General features: G+C 43.9%; 1 protein-coding gene across 1 annotated transcript in view; it reads left to right on the forward strand.

The window, feature by feature from the left end:
- COMMD10 (COMM domain containing 10) overlaps positions 1-20,152 on the forward strand; it is an 898,809-nt gene that overhangs the window by 870,722 nt on the left and 7,935 nt on the right. The window contains exon 6 of the mRNA XM_086963023.1: positions 5,157-5,216. Within this exon, the coding sequence (XP_086819149.1) occupies positions 5,157-5,216 (60 nt within the window). The remainder of the gene's footprint in view (positions 1-5,156; positions 5,217-20,152) is intronic.

Here is a 20,152-nt window from a genome sequence, read left to right on the forward strand (position 1 = left end):
TTTTTATTGATTTTAAAAACTCCTGTATGACTTTAACCATATGTTGGCAGTAATCTTCATACAATAATACATTTCTTTCAAAAGACCAGGTGCAACTCCCATCTCTTATATGTGAACATAAATTAATTCGAGTATTAAGGGGTTATGGTCTGATATGAGTTTAGGCAAAATCTCTATGTTGACCTTTCCTAAAAATTGCTGCAAAATGAAAAAATAATCCAATCGAATGAATTTTTTGTACGGGGCTGAAAAGAAAGTATATCCTTATTCTTCTGCACGAAGCAAATTCCACACATCATTTAGCCCATGTTCTAAAATTAGCTCACGTAGGGCCCTAAAAGTCCGATGTTTACTTCCAGCATACCCCATATTCTTTTTAATATCAAAATTCGCCTCCAAATGAATATTCAGATCCACACACAAAATCACTGGTTGGGGCCATTGAGCTAGTTAGGTATTTATAAAATTAATGAGCTCAGAACGGTCCAAATTCGGACCATATATAGTACACATCGTGAATCTATTCTCATTAATTTTAAATTCTCCAATTACCCACCTCCCCCATTTATCTTCCAAAGTCTTTAAACAAGCCCCTAAGCCCTGTTTCATGAGAATAGCTACCCCTCTCTTGATGCCTGTTTGTTTTGAGCATACAACTAACTCTAACCCTAAGTTTTTCAGACAGCCCCTCTTTTCCCAAGCAATATGCGTTTCTTGTAAGCATAATATATCAATTTGTGATAGTTGAATTATTTTAGCCAGTACGTCTTTTCTTAGTCATTGAGCTCACTAATATTAAGCGTGCATATCCTTAGTTTCCTATCCATTTTTCAGAAAAAGGGAAAAAAAGGTAAATTCCTTCATTTTAAAATGTATGTTTTGTTCTGAATATGTAACATGCCTCTTTTCGATGTTTATATAGCAATTCATCGTACAATATAACTTCAAAAAAACGAATACAAATCTCCTGCAAGACATGGCTGCTGCTGACTTTTCACCTCCCCACCACCATTCCCCCTCCCCCTTCTCTTCCCAGCCCACCCAACCCACCATATGAGGCACAAGGACTATCAGTTCCTGAGAACATGGAGTGCCCCCACCCCCTTTGCTTGGTTGGGAAACAGAATATCATTTTCATTACACTTAACTTAGAATCCCTTTAAGCTGCGTGTTCGCGCACAAAACACACATAAATTGCCGGCTAATCGCATCATAAAGACATCATAAAGACAACAAATATTCTTTAGCCTCAATCTCAGAAAAAATAAACCTAGTTTGTCCTTTGACAGTGATCTTCAACTTAGCCGGGTTCTGAAGATAAACCACCGCTCCCTTTTCTTGAAACCCTGGAATAAGCTGATGTAAATGCCAACGTTTAGATACAGTTGCCTGACAAAAATCAGGTCAAACAAAAAAAACGCTTCTCTTGCTAAGAAATTGCTAAACCGAACAAGGCTAGCTCTTGGGCGGTCATCCTCTCTTTTCACTCCTCTTTTAAAGGTAAACGGGAACCGGTGCGCCCTCTGTATCTCAACTGCCCAGTCCCAAAGAGTCAGTTCTGGAAATGCCTCTGAAAAAAGTTCGCAAACAAATTTACAGACATCAGACTCTTCTTTTCTCTCTGGGAACCCTAAAATTCGTAGATTGTTCCTACGTGCTTGATTCTCCAACTCTGAGAGCTTAAAACTAATATCATCTCGTTGGGCTTTTATAGAATTAATTTCTAGCTTCTGAGCGGCCAAATCATCTTCCAATGTCGATATTCTTGTTTCTGCTTCAGTCATTCTGAGCGAGGTATCTGATCATTATAACTGATCTTTGATAACTCGGCGTACAGCATTCTGAACCTTACGACACGTCGCATGTGTACGAGTATTTTCCAGTTTTATTTCCTCTCTGTGTTCCATCATAGTCTGATAAATCATAGACAGTGTTACTTCCTGCTCCGGGCTCTGCTCATCTGGCCTCAGAACTTCGTCTGACCCAAGAACTTCCTCCGAAGGAGCACCCGGTGTATTAAGTTCTGGGGAGGCTACGCCCATGTCCAAAGATTTATTCTTAGAATTAGAGTTCCGGGTCTTTCTGGCTCTAAATTTCTTGACTGTAGTTATAATTGTTCTTGGATAAGTCTTGTTTACTCTTAACTCATCATCCACACTGCTGCCATCCTCTTGGTAATCAGACCAATCTTTGCTTATACTTTCATCCGACGAGTGATCTGACATTGAGTAGAAATTGTCAGCAATATCCTGAGAGCCTGTGAGGAAGCACCCTCATTTAGCACCAGTGAGTCTATCTCAGAAAAAAGATTATTCAAGCCACCAGTAATTCCTTCCAGCGAAGAATTTCCAGGGACTCCAGCTCCCATAATGCCCCTCCCTGGGATTATTTCATCACTAACTGCTGCTTCTCTATCTTTTCCTAAATCAGTAGCTAATAAATGTGTTGCAACACTTAATGAGTCCACTGATACAACGTCTTGAGGAAGATGTGCCCCCAGAACAGGGGAGGAAATCGGGCATGTTTCTTTATTTGCGATGCTAAGAGTGCTCTGTGGTCTCAATACTCAGTGACTGTGATTGTGCATTCTTAGATAGTTGCTTTTCAAATAATGCTGGCAAAGTTTGTACCCCTTGTTTAACAGAACGAGCAGCTGTACTCGACTTTGCAGAGCGCTCACCCCCTTTCTTTTGATTTATGAGTGAGGGAGTCTGTACCACTGTCTTCCCGCCTTCTCCCATCTCACCCGTCTCTCCTGCTTCACCGTCATTACTATTTTCCATACCTTCAATCGGAGCGGGCTGAGCTTTTATTTTCCCGCTTCTGGTGGTCGGTTTCGGAGGCATTCTACTCTGCACTCCTCCACTCCCACGAACCACTCGCAGGTGTAGTCCCACGAAGAAAACCGGGAACCGCCAGGCCGGCGCTCTAAGCGATCGGAGAATCAGAAACATGCAAACCATCCGACGCTCTGCAAGGGGGCAGCAATATAACAACGTTCACCGGGAAACTCCTCTCAGCAAACCAGTAAGTCGGGCTTCAACGCTGATTTGGGATGCCAGAAAAAAATAGATTTTTTTCTCCCTCCTCCAAGTCTCGTAAAACTTCCGACAGGTATCTCAATGACACTGGTTGCGGGGAACTGCGCGAACATGCCACTTCACATTCTTCTCCTTCCCAACCAGGAGCGGGGAACTAACTGCTCGCACAGCTTTCCCTGCGGCCGCCATCTATGCTCATCCAAACCATCCTCATTCCAGTGTCGTCTTATAGTAACTAACGGATCCTTTTTTTTTTATTGCAACTCAGAGAAGAATTTACAAAAAGACCATGATATACAAAAAAGTCAAACAGCAAAACCAGAATGAACATTACTTAAAAAGCATTATCATTAGACTTCAGAACAGAATACATAGTAAATTTATGTGACGTGAATTATCGCAGTTTGAGAAGTATTCCAGTAAGAAAAGAGAAGAGTATATTAAGAAAAAAAGAAAAAGCAGAAAGGAACGAGGGGGCAGGTTCAAACAAACAGAGAGCAATCAATTATTGAAGGATCCCCAGATCTTTTCAAACCTCTTGATTGACTTCATACCTCTAAGTCTGGCTAGAGATAATTCCATACCATGAATTTCGTTAAACAGAGCCCATCGCTCCATGACTGTCGGGGGATTTGAGGAAATCCAGGCACATGCAATTGTAAGTTTGGCGCAGGACAACATAATAGTAATAATAGCCTTATGTGGGGTGTTAATGGTATTGATATCTAGTAGAACAGAAAAAACTGTAAGAGGAAAAAGACAGTTCCATTTTTGATTAATTATCTTACCCAAGGCTCTCCAGAATTCTGATGGCTTTGGGCAAGAGTACAGAATGTGTACCAAGTCTGCAGCTACTAAAGCGCATTTGGTTCACTCATTATTGTTTAATAAGTTCCCAGCCCATTTGGAAATTCTTTCTGGAGTATGATATAGCATACAGGTTGTTGTGAATTGCTGGAGTCTTAGACTAGATGAAGAGACGGCATTATTAATGTTACACAACGACTTGTTAATCATCGTCGTTGTAATATTACTATCAAGCATTTTGCTCCATTTTTCCGCTATTTTGTTACATACGGTATTTTTATAAGTATTGAAGCATTTATAACTAGCACTAATTAACCCCTTATTTTTATGTACATATATACAGTCCCAAATATCCGATTCCGAGATATTAAAGAGTTTCATCTTTCGGATAAGGAAGTTGTGTATCTGTATATATTTGTTTCTCATACAATCAGTTACTTTATAGAGAATTTTTAATGTTTCAAAACTCAAAAATCCCGATACTCAGTAAAGATCCCCAAGTGTCCTTATACCGCGTGCTGACCAAATATTTGTTGTGCCCATATTAAAGATTTTAGGGAGTCCAGGATTACCCCATAATAGTGGTTTAGGATGGAAAAAAGAGGTGTGGCAGAAATCCAGAATATTCCTCCATATTTTAACTAAGTCCCTAACGGTCTTAAACCTGACCCTTTTGAAGTAGTTGGGATCATTAACCCTCCAAAGAAACATATTTGAATCCCCATCTAACATAAAGGTAACTAACGGATCCTCCATATGATTTATGAGTTTCTTATGTATCAGAGATATTTTTTTTTCGGGAAGATATCCATCCAACACTCTGTCCTCAAGGGGAGAAGCGTCCGGGAGTGTCGTGTCCCTGGTAATGTGTGTGAGCAACGCATGTCGGACCTGGAGGTAGCGGAAATACTCACATTCGTTCAATTGATACTGCTGTTTAAGGGAATCCAAAGTGTGTATGGTTCCCTCCCCCCAAATGTCTTTAATGTGTGTAATTCCTATAAGGTCCGACTTACAAGACCCCTTATATTTCCATAGACTTCCCTACCTCAATGATTATTATTATTAAAGGGAACACGAAGGTTCAGCCTGCTACTTGGTGGAAGTAATGTATGAGTCTTGCATCCCTATGCGTTCACCATCCTTTTACTAGCATTTGCCTCAATTGGATAATAAGATACAAGGCCGTGCTTTTTATGAAAACATTTTTCAGTTATCATGCAATGTAAAATATGTATGTGATCAGTATAAAATATTATATATAAATATTGTGCATGTTAAATAATTTGTCCTTTCTTTTCTCAACAGAACATAGAAAAGGTCGCTGTGGAGTTTACTCATGCCGAGCTTCTGGAGTTTTTTAATAAGGTCAGTATTGCGTTTTTGAATCTGTCTGCAATTAAAATACCTTTCAGGGTATTCACGACTGTTTCTTTTTGTGACCTGCTAATATATCATTTATATCATTATTTACATTGGAAGAGCTGAACTAAGGTGGGACTAGAAGGACCACCAAGGCCGAGGGTGGCAGGCAAATAAACACATCATATCAAAATCTTATTAAAAAAAACTGCAGCCTTTTATTTCACACACTCGGATTTTTTTTTGATCGGGTGTTAGTTTCTTTATGTAAGAACCAATAACTAACCCTGGCAGCATATGTGAATTCTAAGCATTGGCCTAGTTTCAGGCTGCAGGTGGCTTTAGTTAGATGTGCATAAGCAATGTTTGGAATGCAAAGTTGTTTTTTCTTGCTGAGGCATCTTGCAGCTCCCCATTGAATATATTCGTAGGTGACAGAAATGCTTTAAAGGGCACTCAGCTTATCTCAATAGAGATGGAAGATGGGTTACTATGACATTCTGTTTCAAAAGTAGGTAGTGTGTAATTCCTTCCACCTCTAGACGGTCCTTTGGTGGAAGAGAGAGGGAAATAGGTTTGAGAAGCAATATGTAGAGTAGAATGTGCTAAGAAAAGGAAGGATAGGGTCACAAAGAGGGACTTCTAGGATGGTGGCAGTGCCACTGCGGTGACAGACTCCCATAGGGTGCATCTGGGCTTCCAGGAACGAGGAAGAGACGCAAGGGTATTTGGAGCTTCTGCAGTAGTTGATACCTGGAAATGCGCCTCTAGTTCTGGTGTCACATTTCTTAGCAGGGCTTCTTCAAAATAGTCTTTCTTACACAACGGTGAATTGCTCTAGATCTGCTGTTTCAGGAGGTCATTCAGTGGTTATTTGGCAAGTATTAGTGGCTACGCATTGATTTGTAGGGTTGTGACAGGTATTATGCTTGGGAGACCTCCAAGACCAGATTTTGATTTTATGTGGAGTGTGAATTTTGGTTTTCAATATATTTGTGTCACGGCCATGGATTGTTTTCCTGCGTTTTGAAGCAGTTGAGCCACAAGATAGGCACTTTACTTTGTCGGATTGCTTAAAGCATTGGAGGTAGGTCACAGGTCTTATTGTCCTAATGGGGTGCATTTGAAATGTGAAACAGATCAAAGACTATGTCCGATCATGTCTATCTAAAGTTCGAGCATTGTGGAAAGCTGCGCTTGAGAAGCTTGGTGGTGATTTAGCCATTCAGGAACAGTAGATCGGCTTTAGAGCCTTTGGGCTTCCCGGTGCAGTAATGTGCTCAACTCTCACATAGCACTAAAAGGTGGAATGAAAATTCTGTGGCCGCTCAAAGTCTAAAGGGATGACTTTATTCTGAGAGTATAAAACGTGAACTTGGTGTGGTATTGTTCAGGTTATTTGGTGAGATTTGAGGTGATCTCTGATGCCGCCTGTTCACCTCTTGGGAAACAGTTACCATTTATGACATTTTCATACACTAATAATAACCTCACCTCTAAGGAAGAATATAAAATTGCCATATAAATATTCATCTATGCAGCATTTTGGTAATGTTGCTAAATTTTACTGCTTATTTTCAATAAAGGAAATTAAAAACACTGGATATGTATAACTGCACTCAAAAACAGACATAGTTAAAGAGTGTGTAGGATGCCAGTTATGACAGATAGTGATGTAGCAGATTACCAAGCAAGCATTGTGTTTCAGACATGTAGATAATGAGAGGTTTTAGATGGATGTGGTGTTGAAACTAATCTACCTGGGTACTGAGTGGTTGCAGGAATCTCAGCTAATGTGCAATAGACGTTAGTGAAACAGTCATCAATTGTCCCACGCATCGCCTGGGCAGGAAAACAGGTGACTAGAGAGTGGTGTCCTCAGTTTGTGTGTCTCCTTTTGTTAGGGTAAAAAAACAGTTGCAGACCTAGCCCGCTAATTCACAGCCAGTGTCCAAAGTTACAGATGATCTGACTGAGCACACAGGGCCAGATTTCCAGTGCATCCAAGAATCTGGTAAGAGACAGGGCAGAGTGATGTCAGGACCATGGCCCATTACCACCACAGTGAACACATGCACCCTCATGTGCCTAAGCTGAGTTATCCTACTCCTTCAGAAAGTTCTATCTGGGTTCCTCTAATGCTCCTGGGCCTGTCAGATTCCTGCTTCTCTGGGACAGCACATATTTGATGTGGATTGTTTAGTGAGCATCTTTTTTTTTCTTCTAAGTACAGCATACATGAGAAATGTCATAGCAGCAGAATTAACAAGAAACCTTTAATATTCAAAACATGATGTCCTGTCAAGTGCTTTAAGACTGCACAAACTAAGACATTCAGGCAGCTACGTCTGTTTCCACTGTTGTCATACATTTGTCTACAATTCTTCGACTCTCAATTGACTTCAAACCCTTTGGCCATAGACTTTCTTCCTTGTGCAGGGCGGACTAACCATCTACTCGATCTAGCCCATGTCTGATGGGCAGTTCTGTATTAAAAACTTTGGAACATGTACACTGGTGGTTTTGGGTTGTTTCCCTGCTGAATCTGGGCTGCTCCACTGTATACATTGACATTTTCCCATTATAATCTCTAAAAGTAAGAAGCAATGGCAAAGCCCGTAGGTTTGACTTTAGTGGCCTGTTGCATGTAAATTCAGCCGTCCACAAATGTTGTCTGCATGCATTGCATGTTCAGATGCTGTTTACACCCACTGGCTTTGGTAATACTGGGAAGAATTATCTAAAGAGCCCGTGTAAAATAATCCCTGATGCATTCCAGTGGAATCACTTATTAAATACAGAAGGGTACACCAAACAGAGCATAGCGTGACATAAGACCCAAAGCCCATTCTATGTGTATTTTTAAGAACGGTAACAATAGTTCTTGCTGACAGCTGCTTTGTAGCGCCATCTTTAAAAGTACTATGCAAACACTGGCCCCAGATTGACCCCATTGCCAACCACACTTATTTATTTATTTATTTATTTTGAAAGTTTTATAGAGCGCAAACAAGACCCTAGCGGGTATCAGAGCGCTTTACAAACATAGAGGTTATCCATACAAACAAAGAGGCTACATATACAAACAAATAAAGCAGAACATGCAGGGCTGCTAGAAGGACATCCCATTGTGCTACTCCACTCACCCCTGTCCACCCAGCCCAGCCCACCCCCCCCTTTGCCTGTATAAAATGGACCCAGTTGGTGTTCGAGTTCAACACTATTATTTTTCTTTACTTTTCGTGGATAATATCTGATCTAGGAAGCCATGAACAGAGTTGCAATGTTTGCAATATATGGTTCCATTACCACATTGTTCCTTTTCGTCTTCATGGTCCTTACATCATTGCGAGTTATTCCTCACTTCAAAAGATGCAATCATTTTAGAGAAACTACAAAGACCCTTTCCTCTAGTAGAGGAACTTTAACCTATCACACGTCTTACTTTTTATGCCATGCATAGGAGCAGGCTCCATGTAGAAGATAGAATACGCATTTTAACTATCTGGCACTTTAGTGTGCATTGTCAGTGCTGCTTTCTGCCTTCGCTCTTGCAGGCCACAATGGGGTAAACAGACTTGGTGCTACAGGCTTGCAGAGCAGATGTCAGTACTGGGCTCACCTCTCGGAGGTGCGCATCAACATCACAGTTCTGCTGGTGAACAGACAGACTTGCAACGAAAGGAAAGCAAAATGGCCTGAACCCTCTCTACAATCCGACACTGTCAGTTTTTAGGTCGGGCCTGGGCAGCGCATGCGCTGCTCTGCAAGCCATGCTGCATTCGAGTATGGACTTGAAGCTCCATCCACCCTCCGCCTACATTTTTCTTTGGCTTGTGCCATTGTCCTTTGTAAATGCTGGTTTCTGAATCGTTAATAGGCTTCTTAGTCCCTCTTGTCATCATTTGTGACCTCCTATGAGGACTGACCCTTTTACTTCTGTTGTTACACGGTATGTCTTTAGTCTGTATAATGAGTTTCTCCTACTGCGGGCACTCCTGCAACAACAGCTGCTCTCTCGCTCCTTGGCTACAGCTCCACCCCTCACTGGCCCAACCACCTCTCCGAGGTCTGTTTATTTTTTTATTTTCATTTATCTTCCCCCACCCCCACTTGACCACACTTTTTTTTTTTTAATTTACATTAGTAGCTAGATTAATTGATTTGATGTTGAGCTGATTCCGAGGCTCGAACACTGGTCCCCAGCTCCTGAGTCAGTAACTCTAATGCATGAGCCAAATCCTCTCCCTCAGTGGGGCAGCACAATATTGTATATATTTGCTTATTTTACACTTTAATGGCAGCCTCACCCTTTTCCCTAAACGAGCTGAGTCTAAGGAAAGGGGCGCGGCCTACATTAAAGTCAAAGCACCGCATGGGCATCGTAAATGCGAGACCTATTGCACTCCAAATGCTTGTTGTTGTAATAGTGAAGTGTCCCTGGTTAGGAGAGGGGTGAGGCACAGCTGAATGTCTCTATTGCGTTCTGACTGTCGATTCTGGCTCAATGCACAACATTGCTACGAGCAAATATGAGGTATGACAGCAGTACACTTTCTCAAGCTCTGAAAGAGCAAATGATTTCCCATATAAAAGTGCAAAATATACAAGTAATGACAGAGCAGAGTTTGACGAAGAAGGGCTCATCCTACCCCCGCCGTTGACAAAGAAAATAAAGTCTCCTGAATGCAGAATATGTGTATAGGGTTGTAGGACTAAGTCCATGAACCATTGTCTTCCACCTTTGGCATCTGGAATCTTTCAAAACCCTCTGAAACAATCCATGTGTCCAGTGAACAGAGAGCTGAAACACACCAGAAGGCCCAGGGTGAACACAATGGCGAGGTTAAACTAATGCCAGATACACTGAGAATAAGGACAGGGAATATATGTGTGCCTGTGCTGCTGTGAGTTGTCAAGTGCACAAAAAGTTTTTAAAAACATGGCGTGTTTTGCATTGTGCTCTATTTTTTGGGAGTCCGGGGTATAGGAGTGATTTATTTACCCTTTGACCCTGATCAACATTTCTGAACGTTACTAGACTGCTGGCAGGATATAGTACAGTGGGGTTTGAGCCAAAGGGTGTATGGTGGGATTTCTATCTCATTGTACTTTTGAAACTGGCCTCCAGCACTTTGGGTTCTTCAACTGGACCTGCTGGGATTACCTTAGTGTTTTCTGCTTGTGAGTCTATCCCCTATCCTGCGTGAGGACTCCTGTTTGGCTGTTCTGACTTTTATTTTTGTACCTCTACCAAGAACCAAGGTCTCTTGTTTTTGCCAGTAGTAAAATATGCATTGTCTTCGCCTAATAGGCCTGCAAATATCTACATAATGCTACATTTTTTAGTAGAAGGCATAGAAATGAACCTACAGTAGAGGTTCTAAAAGAATCCTTTTTATAAGGTGCGGAAGGGATGTTCACATCCAGGGACGCCAGCTCCTGATGTATCCCCTGGCACATTAGTGTACTCTGCCCACGTATAGTTGCCATCTTGTCTGCTCTTTGGATCCCTAAACGCCTAGAAGCATGTGCCCCAGTTGCTATAGTAAATCACGATGGAGAGGACAGCAAAGGAAGCTGATGCCCAAAGCCCTGTGTGTAGTAGTGCTGGGAGTAACATGTTTCAGGTATGCAGAGGGTTTGGATGTATGGGGTGCAAGCATGTGTGGGCCTGAAGGTAGAGTGTTGTGTGCGGCAGCTGGTGGAGGCACTTACCTGGGAGGCAGCCTTGCTCTCACGCTCCTTGTATACTTTCTTCAGTAAACTTCGAAATGGAACTGTGGCGCGCCATCTTCTCGTTTTTCTTCCTCCTCATGCACTGCCTACTTGGGACAGGAGGAGTGAGAGGTTTTGATGCACACTAGCTGGTTCCATTCCAGGTTCTTGTGCTGGAACGCGGTCGTGATGCGACCAGTCTGAAGAATACTCCAATTGGAATTCCCTACACTGTAGGAGATGGCTTTCTAGACTACTTCTTCACAGATTTCCTTTTTCCAAGAATTGAATTCCACATAATATTAAGGTGTGAGATTCCAGCTCCACAAAACCTGACCAGGTAAAAGCTCTGTCAAGGTAAGTCATGGGGTTATGTTGTTGACCATCACTGGTACCTAGTTATACTCTGTGCTTTTCCAACTTCGGAATGACTTTCCACTGCAATTCCCTGCCTGGTCCATCCAACACAGTGGAGTCTGGCCCATCTTCCACCTGCACCCATCACTCTCTAAAGATATTCAGCCTCCATTAAACCTGCAGCAGAGGCGGCCGAAGTAAGCCCCTCGGCCCTTCCAATGATGCCCAGTCCGCAACAGCCAACACAGGGCGCTTAACCCAACCCAGAGCTTCTGTGCTTGCCTTTTAACAATGATCGCAGCGCTTTTATCCCAGGAAATAAGCATGTCTTGCAGGAGCGACAGGTCAGCACGCCTGCAAGTCCATGTTAGCATATACCCTTCACGGCTGCATGCCACGAAACTGGCATCCCAGAGCTGCCTCGTCTATTTTTGATGTCCTCATTATGCACGAGTTGCAGCTTTGTGGTTTTGTATTCAGGCTGGCGCTGACTGTTTGAAGCAACAACGCCTTCTTCTCGGTGATACCAGCTCATTATCTGCATAAATCTCGCCAGCACCACTTTATTCTCAACGCTTAACGAGGTTATGAATCAGGTGTCTTTGTCCTTGTTTTTACTTGATTGTGCTGTCTGTTGAGGGTGATAAAACGCAGACCTGTCGCCTTGAAACCCAAACAGTTCAGTTGGGGAATTGTTTAGAATGAATGCAACACCACGGGGTTCAGTATTCTGATTTTAAGCGTTTTGGACCACCTTTCATTTCTGGCGTTTTATACATGTCAGTAAACGCCATTTTACTTTCAGTGACAGTGGTTCGAGTTTGTTAGAGATTGTGACGCTCAAAGCTAACCGTAAACTCCCTTTACAATGTGTGTAATTTATGTTTGGGGTACTAAAGAAGCGTGCGGCGAGACTTTAGTTTTTATTTACGATTAAATATTGATTGTAAATTGATTGTACATGTACTTTACTAAAAATCCAGCAAAAGAGAATGTGATCACACATTGTTACCAAATCATAGAAATGTGTGCACTTTACATAAGGACTGATTCTATACCACACTAATGGTGAATTGGCCAGGTGCTTATACATTTGGCATGAAAGCACAGCTGATTTTGTTTATTTCCAGATTGCACAGCTGCCCTGGCAAAGGGACAGTGACACCAGTGAGACACATCTCGTAGGTTCCACCTCAGTCACACAGGAAGAGACGCAGGCCTGCACACCATCACTGGCTGATTGAATTTGAGGTGGGCCAGGCCTAAGAAAGCTATGCTTTCCGTGCCTCCCCCTGAACCGTCCATGGATGTTGTGGGATTGGCCGGCTGGCTGACCTGACATTGGCATGGACAGATTTAGATTCAGAATCCCAGTCAAAACAACTAGGACTTCTCAAGCTGCTCCATGGCAGACAGGCAACGTGCCTAGCCTTGTTTTTAGGCGAGCCTGGGCTGTGGATGCGCTACTCTGCGAGGCATGCTTTATTGAGGTATGGACTTGTCCACTCTCCACCCATAGTTTTCATTGGCTTGTGTCACTGTCCACTGTAAACTGTGGCTGTTCATTGGTCAAAAGGCTTAGTAGTCCCTCCTTAGTACCGCCTTATCTCTTTTTGTAACCTCCCATGGCGACACCCCCTGTCACATGTGTTGTTACTCAGTAGGCTTTAATTACAGCCTCCGAACACTATTTTTTCAAATAGCTTTGTCCTGCCTGCTCCTGCAGGCAAAACACGCATTCTCCTAACGCTTTAAAAAAAATAATTATAGCATGCATTTGCGATGCAAAAGGTCTTGCGTTTGCGAGAGTTTCAGCTATTGGCATTGTAAATAACAATGCCTTTTATTTTTTGGTTTTAAAAACAACACATAAATAAAAGGCATTGTCATTTGCAATGCCAATAGCTCAAATTCTCGTAAATTTTAGACCTATTGCATTGCAAATGCTTGTTTACATTGAATTATGGTGCTTGTAGTTTGTTTTTTCTATAAACACTTGTCTACAAAAACTAGAAAGTAGAGGAAAAGCAACGATGGACGAGCTATTCATCACCATATAGAACAGCAAGGGATCGATCCATACGAAAGCTAACGCGTATTAGCTCTTTTTTTAAGCAAGTGGCAATATGAAGGTATTGGTGTTCCAAAATGCTGTATGTGTCTATGTTGGGACAGTGGAGCGCTGTACCTAGCAATAGGGCTGACATAGAACTATGACAGAGGAAGGTGAAGAACCGGGTTTTAGAACCCAGCGGCGCCAGGGAAACGCCCAAAGTCTTTGGGTTCCCCTGTCCTAGAATACAGAGACACGGGATACTTCTCGGTGACGTCAAAGATCAAATTTATTGGCTGCAACCAGGAACAGAAGTCTACGAAGTACGACACAGGTAGGTTCGTCAGAAACTGCTCAACTTTACAAAGCAGGTCGTCCCTTTTTATGCCGAAAATTATGCTTAAGGCAAACATTCATTATTTACAGTTGACCAATCCCATGTATACACGACAAAAGCATTGCATGATGACAAACCCACATTTCAGTTGTCCAGCCCACCATTAATTACACAGGAAAGTCCAACATTCTTGCTCGAACAGACCGGACAAACCCATAATAAAAGACCACAACCCATAGCATAAATAGACCGTAAAAGAAGGAACAGAAACAGATGAGAAGCAAGATAGAAGGGTGTGTATGTGTGCCATAAACTCAGCAATGTCTTGCTCTTTGATCCCAATCTCGATCAGCTGCCGGACAAGGAACTGGCTTAGCAAGGCTAGCTTCAGGCAACGGAGTCAGTTCGCTCGGGTCACCTAGGAGTCAGCTAACGTGTACGTGTACTAAAAGACTCGCTCGGCCGTAGTCATCGGCCTGTGTGAGGGCAACCACAAAATGGCTGCCGTACACAAAATGGAACCCGAGGGTTCGGAACAGAATCCATGAATACACAGTGAAGCCATCGGTTTAACATGGCAAAATCACTCGTACATGCCGCACTCACTAGTTACGGTTCGATACTATCAAATTCGTAACAAAACCATGACCTTTATAATACGGGTTCAGAATTCACGGAACCTCAAAGGGACGGACTATAGGCAGCCCCCGCAACCTCTGAAGAAAATCTTTCGGCCCCTACCAGCTGTTATTGCACAAAATAAGCACTAAATGAGTTAGAGGCACTCTTTATGATAGAGACCTGGACTAATGCGAACAGCACGGTGGAGTTGGGACTAGCATGCCCTCCTGGATATAAGATCAGGCATAATCCCCGGGTAAGGGCCAGAGGAGGAGGAGTGGGGATGATCTTTAGAGAGACAATAGATCTTTCTCAGCTTGATATTAAGACAATTAATGGTCAGGGGGGTGCACTTTATTCATGCTTACTGTGCTATAGACCCCCGGCGAGTGCCTTATCCGCTGTAACAGAGCTCATTGACATTATCTACGACCTTTCCAATTCGCACACAAGGCTAATAGTGTTGGGAGATTTCAACTTATGGCCGGAAACCCTGACCAATCCAGCCTTTAAAGAGCTGGTCCAAGCTAACTGTAATATTCAGTTACAGCAGTTAGTACTTTCCCAGACCCACTTAAAAGGTCACGCACTCGACCTCATCTTTGCTGATGCTGACCAAGTGACCATACGAAACATTCTTCCTCAGTGTTGGACGGATCACGCACTCGTCCATTTTCATCTCTTACTCCCCACCTCATCAACTAAGAAATGCAGCTTAGGAGCCACTAAGGTGGGCAGACAATGGTCCAAGCTCCTTAAACTATCTTCTCTCCCCATTTTGCTTTCAGATGGTTTTATTCTGGGTGATAATGTGGACGCGAGCTATGAGACTCTTAGTCAGCGAATCCTAATGTCATTGGACTCACTAGCCCTGCTGCGAAAAACTAGAGTTAGGACAAAACACGCAATGCCGTGGTTCTCAGAAGAACTCCACCGGCTCAAACTCCGGTGTAAACGGGCTGAGCGGAACTGGAGAAAGCAGTACCTCGAGTCAGATAGAGCTCAGCCCAGATTAAACAGGCCAAGGCTAGCTTTTTAGAGTAATCACTTCTGTCAGCGGAGAACAAGTCCCAGGCCTTATTTAAGATCGTCAAAGATTTGGCATCACCCGCTTGTACTACTAAGAACATTCCTGCCTCTCAAACTCTATGTGACTCATTGGCACAGGCCTTTGAGGATAAGATTACAACGATCTTGAACAATCTTGCTACACTGCCAGGTTCTGTCTTTCACACCTTGGGCCACTCTACTTCTACGCCCGCTTCTGAGAAAGATGCCAGATCAGCGCAATTGAACAGCTTTCCTCCGCCGTCCTTTGACGATTTCTGTGTACTGGCAGACTGGGTATCCTCGGGCTCGCCACTTGACCCCCTTCCACCTAAATTTTGGAAACTATTCCGGGAAGACCTCTTCCCCCCTTTCTTCTCTATCTGCTGTCAGTCCCTTGAGTCTGCACGGGTTCCGGACTGTTGGAAGCTGGCGGTGGTCTCCCCACTCCTGAAAAAGGACACTTTGGATCCCACTTGTCCTGCAAATTACAGACCCATCTCGTTGCTCCCATTCCCAATTAAAATTCTGGAGAAACTGGTTACTAAACATCTTTCCAGTTTTATGGAGACCAATGCTTGCTTGGACGTGGCCCAATTTGGCATAAGACCAGCCCATGGGACGGAGTCTGCATTGGTGACAGTGCTAGGTGACCTCCGGACGCGTGCAGACCAAGGTCGAGCTGCTTTTTTAGTATTGCTCGACATGTCGGCCGCGTTCGACACGGTCAGCCACACGATCTTGATTGGGAGACTGGAGGAAATAGGGGTGTCGGGATTGGCTCTTGATTGGCTGGTGTCTTATCTTGACAACAGCCACCAAATGATGGCCCTGCCTCCTTTTAAATCCAACACCAGAAGGGTAGGGCAGGGAGTGCCCCAGGGATTGGCCATCAGTCCGATCCTGTTCAATCTCTACCTCCGTCCTCTGATCCAGCTGATAAAATCATTTGGCATAGCAGTCACCAACTAAGCTGATGACACCCAACTTGTCTTCTCGTTTGAGGGCAAGGAGGCTGTGTCACCGGAGACTTTCCATCAGTGTATGTCCACCACGGCGTAATGGTTGATCCTTAATTCTTTACAATTCAATGGTTCCAAAACTGAGGTACTACATTGTTTAATGGATCGTACCCCCAGGCCTCTTCCGCTGAACTTCTGGCCGCCATCCTTCCAGGACACCAGCCTGCCGGCCGAATCAGTTCGTAACTTGGGGGTGATGTTCGACCCCAGCCTGCAGTTAGATGTGTCGGTAAACAAAACAGTGGCTACCTGCATGACACTACTGCGGATGTTGCGGAAGATACTACCTATGCTTCCGGTACAAACCAGGCCAGAAGTAGTGAGGAGTATCATCTTAAGTAGGCTTGACTACTGTAACTCACTACTTCTGGGGGCACCTAAGACTCTGGTGGGAAAACTGCAACGCGTTCAAAACTTTGCCGCCAAACTGGCCCTCTCACGCAGTCGCTGTGACTCTTCCACAAAAGCACTCAGGGACCTCCATTGGCTTCCAATCCCTCAGAGGATTGAAGTTAAAGCCCTTTGCTTGGTACATAAGGCCCTTCACGGACAGGGCCCTTCTTCTCTGCAGGACTTGTTTTCCTGGTATGTACCGTCTAGATCTCTCCGCTCGGCCTCAGCTTGTATGGTGGTAGTTCCCAAGATTCTGAGGACCCGGATGGGAGGCCGATCATTTAGGTTTACCGCGGCGAGACTGTGGAACTCCTTACCAATATGCTTACGCAGCACGGACGATCTTATTCCTTTTAAGAAGACTCTGAAAACTTATCTGTTTCCAAAAAGCCTGTAAGCCCTTTTCTGTAAGCTGCGCAACTGCCTAAACACTGTGTTTGTATCATCCAAGTCGAAGCGCCAGGATACCCGATGGGTGACAGTCATTGCGCTATACAAAAATACCAATACATACAATACATACTAATGCTTTCTAACATACCGAGAATGCTGAAACTTGGGGTGCAGACCTCCACGACCCCCATTTTGGAAATCGCTCGCCATTGGGTTTTGTACAACCTTGTTGGAAAGGGTTCAGATGTAACTTGGATTGAATGCTTTTCCCCTTTGATATTTGTGAATACTCCCACTAAAAATTAACTTTTACAATTGTTTTGTGAGTTGCAGGGTTGCCAACCAAACTGACCAATTGCATGAACGTATAGTTGTGCTTGCTGCTTCTGTAAGAGGATATGTGCTCTATACCTTTCAATAACAGGAACTCAGTTCATGTGATTTGCTTGCGTTTTTAGTAATGGTTTATGACATACTACTTCACCACTCATAAAAAACAAATGTATCCTATGTATTTTAAAGGGACCACCATTCCAGGAACCGTTGCTCCGTCTCGTAAATGACATACCCCGCCCCCATTAATCTGCCCCAGCTGCACCCCAGCCACGCTCGCCTTCTTTTTAGAGTTGATTCTTATGGAAAGCAATATCGTAGTTATCTAGAGTGCAGGGGGTGTCAAATGTTTACAGCAGTGATCCTCAAAGTTCAGCACGGGAACGCAGGCGTCCCTCCTGACATTTACATGCGCCCCCTCGGCAACAGCAGCACTAGAATGCTGTTTACTCGACTCAGCACTAACATAAAAAAATTGAATCAACAGAATGCATTTATTTAAAAGTTCATTGCAGTTAAAGAAAGGAAGTAACTATGATGTACTGCACCCCTTAACTTTAGGAACACCTTCATTTTTGAAGACAGAAAACATGTAAAAATATGAGTCTCTTCTAAATCATAATGTACAGAACCCATTAACCTTAGTAAATCAGATCATAGCAGTGCAATGAGAAGTACATTTTTAAAAAAGTTATAGTTTTCAAATATGAATTTAGAAACGTTCATGCTTCCCCTCTCATTCCTGACAACAGTGCCATTAGTAATTAAACACAAACACAGGAGAAGTTTTTGTACAACACACATCCTGAAGTCATTACATCCCGAAGTCATGTATTTCGCGGTCCTCTTATTTTTTTGTTTAAAAGTTTTTATTTAGATTTCATATTACATTACATCAAGTAACTTTGTTAGTGCTCTGCATCTTTAGTATAACCTAATGGTTCAATAATTCAAGGCTAGGGGGTATACAGCTAACAATGATAGGATAGCTATTGGACAGATGGAATTGTCCTCCGACCCTTAGTCCTCTTGAATGTCTGTAACAGGTACCCATTGTGGATAGATCCCAAGCCCACCCTTTGATACCCCGTTATGAAGGGTATGGGTCATTTGTTTGATGTTGTCTGGGGTGGTCCGGGACTCTGTGTGTTGCCTCTAAATGACCTAGTAATGCCTCTCACCTGGTCTTTGGTGTTTGTGCTCTCAGAAAACTATGCATCGGAATCGGAACTTCCGATATTGAGGAGAACTGTGAACTTTGGGGGAAATGAACTGGGGGATGGTGCAGCGGATATGCAAGTGGGGGAAGATAAAGGAAAGAATTTGAAGCTGAGTAAGTGGCGTGGACTGTGGTTGATGTATCATGGGTAATAATTGCTGAAGGCAATGGTTATGTAGTAGGTGGGGGAGGTGAGGCTGGCGTCATGTGGTCTTATGACCTAGGGATCAATACGTCCTCTTTGGTTATCTCCTACCTGTCTCTGTGGGGTACCTACTGGGGATTGTGCCTGGGAGGTGGATTGGGATGGTGGCTGTGTTACGTGGGTAAATAGGTGCATCAGTTGCGCCCATTCAAGGGAGATTGGGTGTTTGCGCATGCCCTTCACCTCCTCATCCTGTAGCGTCTCCTCTTCCGCCGCCCCCCATTTCTTCACTGCTCCTATCCATAATGCCTCTGGGGATCCATCCGGGGCTCGCCAGTGCATGGCTATCCCCCGCTTGGCAAGTAGAATTGCCAATGAGGAGAATCGGCAGGGCACTTTCTCGGTTTTCCGTTTGCGGAACAACCCTAGGGCACTGGCTTCCCATGAGGTCAGGGTCGAGTTATTGGTGACCTCCTGAAGTGTATGGTGTATGTGGTCCCAGTATTGTTTAATGATGGGGCAATCCCAAAACATGTGCTTGAAGTCGGCTTCGGGGGCCTGACATCGAGTGCAGGCGAAGTGTGTGTCTGGATAGAACTGGTGGTGGCGCTGTGGGGTGAGGTATGCCCTATGGAGTATATTGAATTGAATGTTTCGATAACGGGCATTTCTAGAGACTTTTTGGGGGTATTCCAGGGCTTTCTCCCATTCCTTGTCATTAAAAACCCGGCCGACTTAGTCTTCCCATGTCTGTCGCAATCTGTCCAGGGGGCAGAAAAGGAGCTCTCGGATTGCCCTATATAACTATGTGACCAGGTTCCTACCCACTCCCATATGTATGATGGTGTATATTACCGGGTGTGTTGGGGGTTCACCCTCCTGTGCGTTCCAGAACGGGCGGCAACTGTCCATGAGCTGTCGGTGGAGTAAGAATTGCCCTGGAGGTAGGTCATAGATGTCGGTTAATTGGGCGTACATCATTAACTGTCCATCCTCAAAGAGGGACGCCATGTCCGTGATAGAGTGGTCCGTCCACATCTGTAGGGCGCGGGTGGTATAGTAGTGGTCATTACAGGGGAAGCCCACCAAAGGAAGCAGTGGTGAGTATGGGGGTTTCCCTTTGGACAGTCGGTGGATCCTTAGCATGCATGCGCGTGCCACTGTTACCTGCAAGGGGTATGTGCGTAGGGGCTTCGTGCCTGGAAGTAATAGCCGGCGTATAGCCGGAAGGGGGATCAGCCAGTGTTCTGTAAGTGTTTCCCCCGTATGGCGTTCCGCCGTCCAGTACGACAACCACTGCAGTT

The sequence above is a fragment of the Lissotriton vulgaris genome, chromosome 3_1 (genome assembly GCF_964263255.1).
Source record: "Lissotriton vulgaris chromosome 3_1, aLisVul1.2, whole genome shotgun sequence".
NCBI classification, from domain to species: Eukaryota; Metazoa; Chordata; class Amphibia; order Caudata; family Salamandridae; genus Lissotriton; species Lissotriton vulgaris.